At 51.8% G+C, this 12,401-nt stretch overlaps 1 protein-coding gene across 8 annotated transcripts in view; it reads left to right on the top strand.

The window, feature by feature from the left end:
* Window positions 1-10,531, top strand: part of GART (phosphoribosylglycinamide formyltransferase, phosphoribosylglycinamide synthetase, phosphoribosylaminoimidazole synthetase) — a 37,199-nt gene extending 26,668 nt beyond the window's left edge. For all 8 annotated transcript variants that reach the window (XM_085587549.1, XM_085587547.1, XM_085587544.1 and 5 more), the window contains 8 exons: window positions 391-639; window positions 954-1,106; window positions 2,338-2,541; window positions 2,787-2,918; window positions 3,477-3,607; window positions 5,340-5,481; window positions 7,937-8,052; window positions 9,159-10,531. In XM_085587549.1, coding sequence (XP_085443675.1) covers window positions 391-639; window positions 954-1,106; window positions 2,338-2,541; window positions 2,787-2,918; window positions 3,477-3,607; window positions 5,340-5,481; window positions 7,937-8,052; window positions 9,159-9,341 — 1,310 coding nt within the window. In that variant the 3' untranslated portion in view covers window positions 9,342-10,531. The remainder of the gene's footprint in view (window positions 1-390; window positions 640-953; window positions 1,107-2,337; window positions 2,542-2,786; window positions 2,919-3,476; window positions 3,608-5,339; window positions 5,482-7,936; window positions 8,053-9,158) is intronic.
* The last annotated feature ends 1,870 nt before the right edge of the window (window positions 10,532-12,401 follow it).

Raw genomic sequence — 12,401 nt, 5'->3', positions numbered from 1 at the left:
AACTGTGGATTCACGTGGTGGGTGGCCAAGCACTTCTCCCCATTTTGCCTCTTTGCTTCTTATTAAATAAGAAGCCCTTATTAAACACAGCTGAAATAGCAGGACTGAAAAAAATAGGTGAGCTGGGGCACAGGGCAGGGAGTGAAAAGTGGGAAGAGGAGAGAAAAAAGCAGAATTTTACCCAGACTAGCTGGGGCTGCCCCCGGATCCCTGGCAGTGCCCAAGGCCAGGCTGGACACTGGGGCTGGAGCAGCCTGGGACAGTGGGAGGTGTCCCTGCCGGGGTGGAATGAAATGAGCTTTAAAATCCTTTCCAACCCGAACCATTCTGGGATTCTATGATTAAACCCAGGCTTTTTCAGCACCTCTTTGCTGTGTTTTTGTTCCCCAGGAGGAGAAACGGCCGAGATGCCGGGGATGTATCCCCCCGGCGAGTACGACCTGGCCGGCTTCGCCGTGGGGGCCGTGGAGCGAGGGCAGATGCTGCCCCAGCTGGACAGGATCACTGAGGGGGACGTGGTCATTGGGGTGGCATCTTCTGGGGTGCACAGCAATGGCTTCAGCCTCGTCAGGAAGATCGTGGAGAAGTCCTCCCTGGATTTCTCCTCCCGTGTCGGTGTCTCCGGGGATCAGACACTGGGTACTTCCTCCTGAGCTTCCCAACAGCTGGCACAGTTATTTTGTCTGGGCCTTTGAAAGTTTTCTCAGGCACAGAAAGGAAAATCATTCCATCTTTAGCGTGGTTTCATCTTCTTTTCCTGGGAGTGACATGTGCAGGGAAGAAGACGGGAGGGGGATAAATACTTAATTATGGGCTAAAAAAAAAAAAGAGGTAGAACTTTGTGCTCCTCTCTAGTACAATGCTCATTACCATCCAAGTTGCTGTTTTGAGATTTCCCCCATTTTATATTGATTCTCATTTCTCTCCATGCTTTTTCCCTCTCCCCTGGGCAGGAGAACTCCTGTTAACCCCAACCAAACTCTACAGCAAGACTCTGCTGCCTGTGCTGCGCTCGGGCCACGTCAAAGCCTACGCCCACATCACCGGAGGGGGCCTGCTGGAAAACATCCCCAGAGTTCTCCCAGAGTCCTTTGGTGTCATTTTAGGTGAGAGAGAAGGAAAGCTGTGGAAAAATCCTCACGTTAATGTGGATTGCTGGGGAAGCCTGTGGCCACACGAGCTGATTTGTGCTCTAGGAGCTGGACTTGTCTGTCTAGAAATGTTTGAGTTTTTCCTTGTACCTGAACCAGAGCCAGTCAAAACTCTTTGTGGTGGAAAGTCTGCTCCCCATTGAATTCCCTCCCCTGGTGGTGTTTGGGATTTGATTTCTTAGGACACTTGCAAAAAGAAAACAACCTTACCACCAATCCCAAATCAGCTGTCACCACTTGCAATTCCCTACAAAATTACTGCAAATTAAATGATACTCATGAAGTTTTCAATTAGCATTCAGAGGTGGTTGTGAGCTCAGGGCAGCTCCTGCTGTTTGGCTTCATTAATGCTCAGCACGTTCCCCTCAGGTGTGCTGGAAAGGGGGAAGGTGAGGCATGGAAAGGGAAATGGCTGGCACAGGTTGTGAGAGCTCATGGGGTTGTACCATAAAATAAGGAATTAACAGGGAGTTCTGAACTCAATAACTGCACATAAATAATTTTCCACTTGTCCACTGATAAATATTCATGTGGATGTGCACCTCTGCTCTGGAGCCAGGCTGGGAGAGCTGGGAATGTTCAGCCTGGAGAGGAGAAGCTCCAGGGAGAGCTCAGAGCCCTGCCAGGGCCTGGAGGGGCTCCAGGAGAGCTGGAGAGGGACTGGGGACAAGGATGGAGGGACAGGAGCCAGGGAATGGCTCCCAGTGCCAGAGGGCAGGGCTGGGTGGGAGATTGGGAATTGGGAATTGTTCCCTGGCAGGGTGGGCAGGGCTGGGATGGAATTCCCAGATTCCCCTGGATCCCTGGCAGTGCCCAGGGCCGGGTTGGACACTGGGGCTGGAGCAGCCTGGGACAGTGGGAGGTGTCCCTGCTGTGGCAGGGGTGGCACTGGGTGGGATTTGGGGTCCCTCCAACACAAACCAGTCTGTGATTCTATGAATCTGTAGAAATTGTGATAGAACCATTTTAAAAGAGAACATAACAATGGAGAAATTTCCTAGCCTTGGAATTCCTTTTCCAGTGCCTTGTCCAGAAGCATTTTTGTGCTGCTGTAAATCATCCTTGCCTGTTTGGAACTGGGGCAGTGGGGGATTTTTGTGACAAATTTTTTCCTCTTAATGCCCCAATAATTGTAGTCCATTGGTAGCAATTTCCACTCTTGATCTGTATTTTCAATTCTCTTCAGATGCTCTCACCTGGAAGATCCCTGAAATCTTTTGCTGGCTCCACAAGGAAGGGAACCTCTCAGAGGAGGAGATGGCTCGGACCTTCAACTGTGGGGTTGGAGCAGTGCTGGTGGTGCAGAAGGACATGGCCCAGCAGGTCCTCAGGGACATCCAGGCACACGAGACCGCCTGGCTCATCGGCAAAGTGGTCTCCCTACAAAAAGGTGATTGCAGCTTGATTTTCCTTGGGGGAAAATTAATCAGAAAGAAAAAGCTGAGGGAAATTCCCTTGCTTGTGAGTTTTCATGAGGTGAAAATCTCTTCACTGGCACTTCCCTGACTTTTTTGTGGGGGTATTGAACTGACAGTTCATTAATGTCTTCCATGGGTGCTTTTCTCCTCTCTCTGTTTCTCCTTTTACTGATACTTTGTTTTGCTTTTTTTTGGGTTTTTCCTTGTAACTTCTCAGGCTCTGACAACGTTAAAGTCCTCAATCTCCATCGGGCCCTGCAAGCAAACAGGTCTCTGTGTGTGCAGAGCCATATCCAGGGCAACATCCAGACAGGCAAAATGAAGGTTGCTGTCCTCATCTCTGGAACAGGTGAGTTCTGCTCTTCGCTGCAGTGGAAACCAGACTGTGGAGAAGGGAACTTCAGCTTGGATTTAAAATCCCTGCAGTTCTCCATGGGCACTCTGGTAGGCTTCTAACAGGCAGGAGAGAGGTTGTGCCTGGATTGATGTCAGTCACAAACCTCTTTTAACCTCTGCTGCAAGCTGAATTGCATCTGTGTTCAGTTTGTCCCCAAACCTCTGCATGAGTGGGAGATTCAAACTCCCACTCTGGTGCCCTGTAGGAACAGCAGCATCATTTCACAGCGGGATCAGAATTTCTTCTTGCCATGTAGGCACTCCAGCTATTCTATTTCCAGTATTCCCAATCACTAAGACCACCAATCCAGTGCTATAAATTACAGCTTCCAAGTGCAGCTGCCAGGAAAGCCTTCAGCTGTCTGAATCAGCTCCCAGCAAGATCAATTAAAAAAGGATTAATGTTTCATCAGAGATGTTTGGTTTGGTCTCCCCCACGGTGCTGCTTATTTAAAGCCTCTTCCAGCTGTTCTTTCTATTTATTCTCAGTATTCTATTTTCTCTCCCCCAGGCACAAACCTGGAAGCTCTCATCAACAGCACAAAGAAAGACACCAGCTATGCACAGATAGTTCTGGTTATCTCCAACAAACCTGGTGTGGAGGGGCTGAGGAAAGCTGAGAGAGCTGGGATTCCTACAAGGGTGAGCATTTCCTTTTTGTAATTAGCCGCCATTGGCTGGGACTCCAGCAGGAAGGTGCTGATGAGTTTTAGGGGGTAACACATGGGCTGAGAGGGAGCCTTGGCTTTTCATTTTTGTTCTGTTGTGAGCTTGTGCCTAGGGGCAAAGTAGCTGACAGTGAAATCCTTCCTTTTCTCCTTGTCTGCCAGCAATCCTGATGCTTTGGGGACAGTTGTTACATTAAACCAGCGGAAAACTTTCAGTTACAGCTTAAACTTTGTCAATTGTTTGACTGCTGGGCACACTGAAGTACCAACCTATTTTATGTGAATTTAATTTTAAAATGACCTGGTGGTGCATTTGAATGGACTAGAGAGGTCACACTCAGTGGGACCTTCCTCTGACTCCCTGGATATTGCCTCAGGTTCTCCAGGAATCATTCCCAGTGCTCCCTGAGCTTCCATGAATGTTGTGTGCCTTGCCTTTGGGTTGCAGATCTGAAATGTTGTCACTTAGAAACCTTTTACTGTCACTTTTCACTGCTGAATATGGACACAGGGACATTCAGAGCTTTGTTCCTTGAATAGTGCTGGGATCTGTGCTGGTGCTCCAGCTCCTCCTTGGGAGGACACAAAGGGCACGAGGGAAATGTGATGTGAGAATCACAGGCACAGACTGGCTTGGCTGGGAAAGAACCTGAAAATCCATCCAGTGCCAACCCCAAGGTTTTTTTTTTATTGGGGAAAAAGCCAGTGTGGGAGAGCTGATGGCCCTGGGGGTTCAGCTGTGAAGGGAGTGGTGGGACAAGCACAGGGACAGAGCCTGCTCAGCCCAGGGCTGGGCTGGGCTCTGCTCCCAAACCCTGCTGTCCCTGTCTCCTGAGCAGCCCTGGCTTTTCCCAAACCATCCCTGGGCCCTGATTAACAGGTGCTTCTCTTGAAGACTGGGTGCTCTAAGTTAGGTAGTGCTGCCTTCTTCCTGCCTAAATTAAGGGATATATCCTGGATGGAAAACACACAACTCAGGCTGGGAGAGCTGAGGATGTTCACCTGGAGAAGGGAAAGCTCCAGAGCCCCTGCCAGGGCCTGAAGGGGCTCCAGGAGAGCTGCAGAGGGACTGGGGACAAGGATGGAGGGACAGGAGCCAGGGAATGGCTCCCACTGCCAGAGGGCAGGGCTGGGTGGGAGACTGGGAATTGGGAATTGCTCCCTGGCAGGGTGGGCAGGGCTGGGATGGAATTCCCAGATTCCCCTGGATCCCTGGCAGTGCCCAGGGCCAGGTTGGACACTGGGGCTGGAGCAGCCTGGCACAGTGGGAGGTGTCCCTGCCATGACAGGGGTGGCACTGGATGAGCTCTGTGGTCCCTTCCCACCCAAACCAGTCCAGGATTCTGGGATTCTATGATTATGAGGTAGGGGCTAGTTTAAAAGTTTGTGATTAGCCTTTTTCCCAAGCTTTTCTGGTATAGTTTTTGCCAAGATTCAACTCCTTATGACTGCCGGAGGCCTCAAAGTGGGTGAAATCTTTGGATGACTTCAGGATGGCTTAAAGCCCTGCATTTGTAGGGTGTTCCGTGGTGTCCAAGTGCTGGGATCAAGGTTGGGCTTATCAAGCCAAACCTGTTTGTTCCAATGATCCCTTTCTGTGGGGAGGAGCACAGGCTCCACTCTGTCTCTCAGCTGTCCATTAAGGAGCTGTTCTTCTTGCTGGAATTGCCACCACATCCCTGCTCCTGTGTTTTGGGCTGCCCCAGGTGGTTGAGCACACGAGGTACCCGAGCCGCGCGGAGTTCGACAGTGCTGTGGACAAAGTCCTTGAGGAGTTCTCGGTGGAGCTGATCTGCCTGGCCGGGTTCATGCGCATCCTCTCGGGTCCTTTTGTCAAGAAATGGGAAGGTGAGCACACCTGGGGGGGCTGTGCATGTGCACAAAGGCATTGCAGAGGTGGTCACCAGGAAAAAGAGAGATGCCACCAGATGAAACAGGATGGTCTTCAAGGTCCCCTTCCAACCCCAGCCATCCCAGGATTCTGTGAAATGAGACTCTTCCCCTCTTGTAGGGAAAAGGATGAAAGAGAAAAGCAGTGCACTTGTGCAGAGGCTGAAGGAAGCCAAGGGCAAACACAGGTCTGGTAGCCTTTGATTTCTTAGAAAATATTTGTAAAAAGGCTGTGAAGACTTTCAGCCTCTGCACATGGGGGTGCAGGGCAGAGGTAAGCACCCAACCACTGAGGAATCCTTCCCCTGACAGAGGAACGGCTCTGGATCCCTGTAAAAACCCCAAACTGAGCAGCATTTTGCAGTTTTGGGTAACAAGCCCTGGCCAATCCCAGGCTACGTGTCAGGAGCTGCCTGAGTCCATGGGTGGGGTATTCCACAGGCAGATCCAGGCTGTGCTTGCTCAGAATATTCACAGTGTCTCCACTCTACTCATCTTTTAGTTTTCCAGCTCTTTGAGAGGCTGGTGACACCTTCAGGGCCTGCTCTCCTGCCCCAGCTGTTATTTTCTCTCCTCCTGTGTTTCCTAGAGATCCTAAGCACACAGAGCAGCTGCTGCTTGCTCTGCTTTGGGGCCAGGGTTACAGCCTGGTCAGCCTGTGCCTTGCAGCTTTCACTGCTCTTTGGTGACTTTTGTGTTCCTCTGGGTGTGCCAGGAACACTTCACACGTGAACTACTTTTCAAACCTCTCTTTAAAATCAGTAGAGCAAAGCAGGCACTCCTGAGAGGCCTTGCTGTGGTTTTGAAGCTCTCAGGTGAAACCAGTCAGGTGAATTGGTTTTGTTTGTCTCCACTCAGGGTCCAGAGATGGAAATGCCTGTGCTGTGGGCAGCTGTCAGGAAGAGACAGAATCTCTCACTCCAAGGGATGTGTTTGGAGAAGAAAGTCTATGTAGAGGAGAGAAAAGAACTTCCTCTAGTGCAGAATCTTGTACAAATAAAGGATTTTAGTGCCTTCTGATTCAGGGACAGAGCACTGATCTTTGTCCTGCACACTGCAGGATTTGCTTTACCTGCATGACTGGTGTGAGAGAAAAGGAAAGACTTTTTCCAGACAGAAGAGTTAAACTCATTTTTTAAATGTCCAGAACTGGATTGAGCTTGAAAACCTGAGCTGGGACCACAAGATGTGAGCTCAGACATTGAGCTCAGCTCAGGGAGCTGGGCCAGCTGCAGGACCCTGTCCTGGCCACGCCTGGCCACTGACCCCCCACCGAATTACCCAGGAAGAATCAATTCCTGCTGCTGCTTTGGTCAAAGCTGCTCCTTTTTCTTTCTCTCTCACTCACAAGGACACGGAGTAGCAGTTATGAAACTCTTTCTTGCTTAAGAGCCCTGAAGTGTGAATTATGGCTGTTAACAAAAGACAGGTTCAAGTGTTAATTGTGAATGTTAACAAAGGACAGGTGAAAACAGAACTAAACAAACCCAAGCAAACAGGAACCCACGTCCCATTCTGATGGGAATTGAAGGCAGAAGAGCAGGGTGGTGTTTCCAGCCAACTGTCCCTGAAACCTTTCGGGCTCAAGCTGCAGGGAGGGAGATGCTGATGCTTAAAAAAGACTTTTATTTAGATATAAAGTGTATCTGAGACATTGTTGGACGTCAGGTGGGACATTTGCCTCCTGTAACTTGCCCAGATCTCCATGAGCAGAGAGTCCCCGTGGTGCTGCCAGGAAGAGAGGAGAGGAGAATGGAGATAATAGAAAGAATTAAATAAATAAAATAATGGTAATAGAAATCCTGGAGCAAAGGAGGCTCAGGGGGACCTTGTGGTTCTCACAGCTCCTGCCAGGAGGGGACAGCCGGGGGGTCGGGCTCTGCTCCAGGAACAGAGACAGGAGGAGAGGGAACGGCCTCAGGCTGGGCCAGGGCAGGCTCAGCTGGGACAGCAGCAGGAATTTCCCCATGGAAAGGGTGCTCAGGCCCTGGCAGGGGCTGCCCAGGGAGCTTTGCAGTGCCCATCCCTGCAGGTGTCCCCTGGAGGTGGCACTGAGTGCTCTGGGCTGGGGACAAGGTGGGCATGGGGCCCAGCTGGGACTCCCTGGGCTGGGAGGGCTTTGCCAGCCTCAGGGACTTTGTGATCAAAGAAGAACAAGATGCTGAGGGAAGGGACAGCTACATCAGCCAATTCGTCATTATTAATCCCTGGGGAAATGTGTTTAGCCATTAATTTTAGCTGCACTCTGCTGTTTCAGACACAGACACTGCAGCACTTGGGGCTGGCTGGCTGCTGGCGTCTTCAAAACTTGTGAAAAATCCTATTCACAAATTATTTTGTTCCTTTGTTGGTTATGGCCCTTTGAGCAGCCTAGAAGTGCTAGAAGTCAATAACCTCAGCTCTGCTCTCCCAGGGAAAATCCTGAACATCCACCCGTCCCTGCTGCCGTCCTTCAAGGGAGCGCACGCGCACAAGCTGGTGCTGCAGGCCGGGGTCAGGGTCACGGGCTGCACCGTGCACTTCGTGGCTGTGAGTACCTCTGCAATCCTCCCCTCTGGACATCTGCACCTCCCCGCCTCTCTGTAATCCTCCACTTCCAACATTCTCCTCTCAGAGCCTCCTGGGAACAGCCCAAACCCTTGTGTTTGGTCGCCTGCCCTCTGTGTTCAGAACTTTCTATCTGGAGGAGGTGGAGATTTGATTGTGACCGTACAGTGCTGGAGTTTGCTGGCTCTGAAGGAGGACTGGAAATGGATCATTTGTCCAGTTTAAGCTTTCCCTAAGGGAACTTTTTCCCTAAGCATCCCACTGCTGCCTTCCACCCACTGGCGTGGGGGAATAGTTAATATAAGGCCTTGGCTAGACCAAAGGCTTTGTTAAACATGGCCCAAAGTTCCTGGATTTTATCCTAAACCTGCCTTGTTTCTTGCTTTCAAGAAAAAGAAAAAAATAGAAACAAACAAACAAAAACCCCACTGGAAATGGCACAGGATTTGTTAAGGAGTGATCTGATGTTTGTGGGAACAGAGCAAAATTTGACAATTTATGCTGGTCAGACCCTAAGTAAAGAGCGAGCAGAGATCTCTCAGCTTCAGAGCCACGTTTTTTCAGGCCAGGGATCATTGGTTCCCTTTTGGTCCCTTCTCAGGGTTCAAAGGTCTCTCCTCTGGCTCGCTTCTCCCTCTGCTACTGGAATCTGTCTTGGGATTTTTACTTTCCCTTGGAAAAAAGAGGGTAGAATAATTTTTCCTGATAGAAGGGAAAACTGAATTCTTCTCTCTATGCCATGATTTGGGGTTTCTCTGTGTGGCAGCTCCTGAGGAACAATTCCTGCTCAGCAGGGATCTGTCCTAGCAGTGTTCCAGGGAAGATCTCCTGGATCCCTGTCCCATGTAGCCCTTGGCTCATTCCCCCTCTGGACTGAATGTCCTGCCCAGCCCAGGGCTTTTCTGGAATAGAACTGTTGCTCCCTGCTGTTCTGCCTCCCTCCTGCTCTCCTCTGAACCCTTCCCAGACTACAGTCAGCCCCAGCACCTGCTCTCCCCATCCCACCATCCCAAATCCCAGTTCCTGCCAGATCCCCGAGGCACCGGGGCACCTCCCCTCCTGTGCCAGCCCCGACCTTGCCGTTGCAGGAGGAGGTGGACGCCGGGGCCATCATCTTCCAGGAGGCCGTGCCGGTGAAGCTGGGGGACACGGAGGCCACGCTGGCCGAGCGGGTGAAGGAGGCCGAGCACCGCGCCTTCCCCGCCGCGCTGCAGCTGGTGGCCAGCGGCGCCGTGCGCGTGGGCGAGGCGGGCAAGATCTACTGGAAATAGAGGCGAGCTCCAGCAGGGCCTGGCACGGGCCAGCACGGGCTCTGCCCTTCCCCTGCCCCGCACGGTTCAAGGCTCAAATCCCAGGAAAGCCAGCAATGGGAATTTCGGGGCTGTTCTCAGAGGGTGCAGCAATGGCTCCTGTGAGTGCCTCCTAATTTTAATCACTTCCTTGGCCAACGTTTAGGTTCTCTTAATTGCTTTCCTAACAACCCAAATGCAGCCAGGTGGATCTGAGCAGCCCTGGGCTGGACCAGAGACAACACTGGAGTCGCTTTCATACAAAATCACAAGCAATGGCCTGGTGGCTGGGAAGTGCACAAGCCTTTTTCACGTGGCCTGTCTCCAGCAGAAGCATTAACTGCCACCTTTGCCAGGTGGGGAATATGTGGAAGTGCTGCTGAATATCCAGCTGTGAAGATGCTGCTGAATATCCAGCTGTTTGCCAGCCATCAGGGCTGTTCCCTAACGGGGACACTCCTTGTGCTGGGCAGTGTTGCTGAGGGAAACTGCAATGGAAGACAGACAAAGGCAGAAACCTCCACTCTAAAAACCTCATCAGACCAGGAAATCTGGCCTCCCAAAACACCAATAATTGGATTTTTCTCCATTTGCTTCCTGGTTTGATGGTGGTGGATCTCATCTGGCCCAGACTCGACACACCCTTTCATTTCCAAACCTGAACCTGCTGTCCATCAGATTCCAGCAGGATTCAGTGTCTGCTGCCCTTTTTCCACAGCATTCCCATGTGAATTCCCATAAATTCCCCTCCAATTTATTTTTTTATGTGAGTAGAAAGACCTGACACAAAGCATGTCCTTGGCTTGTGAAACATTCCTCAGGAATCCTGAAGTGCCTTTATTCTTGGACCAGTGTTTTCACCTGGAATAACACTGAGGGACACCCAGGAATTATGAACATTTGAAAACAACTGGGGGTTTTGTGCAGCTCAACACTTGTGGTTTTCTTTTAATATTTTTTTCATATAGTTATGAAACCATTTTTATGTTCTTACTGAAAGGATCAGGTTTCCCACACACAAAGCAGATGAGGTGGTTTGGAGTTCTCCTTTAGCACAGAGAAAGCTGATTTTATTCTGGGTTATGATGTCCTGACAATAGTCCCATGTTGGCATATTTTCCGTTGGGATTTGAAAAAATAATTTGAAATAAATTAAAAAAAAATAAAATCTATCTACAAGTATTTCCTTGGAATTGATTCCCAGGGCTGTAGTGGGGAGGAGGGAAGGGGCTGTACATGGTGTGCGTCCGTTGGTTGGAGAGGAGGTCACACAGCTCCAGCCAGGGAAGGCAGAGGAAATAAAGCCTTGGAGGGGTGAAATCACTGCCTGTGCAGGGAATCAATACCACATTATTGATCAGAGCAGTTGGATCACTGCCAGAGAGGCCGACAGAGAGATCTCTCCAAATCCAATACCCATCTCCATCACAGGCACCTTGATCCAGATTCTGATATTTTGCCATGTGAGCCTGATGTGAAATGGGATTTCACAGAATCACACAAGGTTTGGGTTGGGAGGGACCTCACAGCCCACCCAGGGCCACCCCTGCCATGGCAGGGACACCTCCCACTGTGCCAGGCTGCTCCAGCGCCAGTGTCCAACCTGGCCTTGGGCACTGCCAGGGATCCAGGGGAAATCTGGGAATTCCATCCCAGCCCTGCCCACCCTGCCAGGGAACAATTCCCAATTCCCAATCTCCCACCCAGCCCTGCCCTCTGGCACTGGGAGCCATTCCCTGGCTCCTGTTCCTCCATCCTTGTCCCCAGTCCCTCTGCAGCTCTCCTGGAGCCCCTCCAGGCCCTGGCAGGGCTCTGAGCTCTCCCTGGAGCTTCTCCTCTCCAGGCTGAGCATTCCCAGCTCTCCCAGCCTGGCTCCAGAGGGGCTCCAGCCCTGGAGCAGCTCTGGGGTTCCTCTGGGCTCTCTCCAGCAGCTCCATGACTTTGTTGTCCCACTCTTGCAGCAGCAGGTTTGGGATTATTCTGGGAAGCTTCTGCTGCTCTGCCACAGAAATGGATCCCTTGGAAGGATGAGTTCCCCTTGGAAACACCAGATCAGTTTTACAGCTCGAGCCCTGTCCATGTTACACATTTTCTCCTTTACAGGTTTAAAAAGAGAATGAAGGAATTCCAAACCTGAAAAGCCAGCCTGGCTCCCACCATGGATTTTCTAAGGGGGCGTAACAAAAGCTAACATCTCAGGGGAAAGGCTGGGAACCGAAACTTGGGATACTGAGACATCCAAGAGAAGGACATGGAGGAGAAGGGAAGAGGAGGGAAAATGAGCAGAGCCCGAGCCCCTCAGGGACCTGCCCAGAGCCCTTCAAGGACCTATCTAGACCCCCTTAGGGTCCAGCCCAGATCCTCTCAGGGATCTGCACAGAGTCTCACAAGGTTCAGCCCAGAGTCCCTTAAGGTCCGACCCAGATCCCCTCAGGGACTGCCCAGATCCCCTCAGGGACTGCCCAGAGCCCCTCAGGGACTGCCCCAGATCCCCTCAGGGACTGCCCCAAATCCCCTCAAGGACTGCCCCAAATCCCCTCAAGGACTGCCCCAAATCCCCTCAGGGACTGCCCAGATCCCCTCAGGGACTGACCTGATCCCCTCAGGTTCCCCCACATCCCCTCAGGGTCCCCAGATCCCCTCAGGGACTGCCCAGATCCCCTCAGGATCCCCCACATCCCCTCAGGGACCCCCAGAGCCCCTCAGGTTCCCCCAGATCCCCTCAGGGTCCCCCAGATCCCCTCAGGTTCCCCCAGAGCCCCTCAGGGACTGCCCAGAGCCCCTCAGGGTCCCCGACATCCCGTCAGGGACTGCCCTGATCCCCTCAGGTTCCCCCACATCCCCTCAGGGTCCCCCACATCCCCTCAGGGACTGCCCTGATCCCCTCAGGATTCCCCAGATCCCCTCAGGTTCCCCCTGATCCCCTCAGGGTCCCGCCCGGAGCCCCTCAGGTCCCCCACATCCCCTCAGGTTCCTCCAGATCCCCTCAGGTTCCCGCACATCCCCTCAGGTTCCCCACATCCCCTCAGGTTCCCCCACATC

Source organism: Lonchura striata, chromosome 1 (genome assembly GCF_050655825.1).
Source record: "Lonchura striata isolate lonStrDom1 chromosome 1, ASM5065582v1, whole genome shotgun sequence".
In the NCBI taxonomy this organism is placed as follows: domain Eukaryota; kingdom Metazoa; phylum Chordata; class Aves; order Passeriformes; family Estrildidae; genus Lonchura; species Lonchura striata.
Note: the sequence above shows the minus strand (reverse complement) of the source record. Positions and strands in the feature narration are given on the sequence as shown.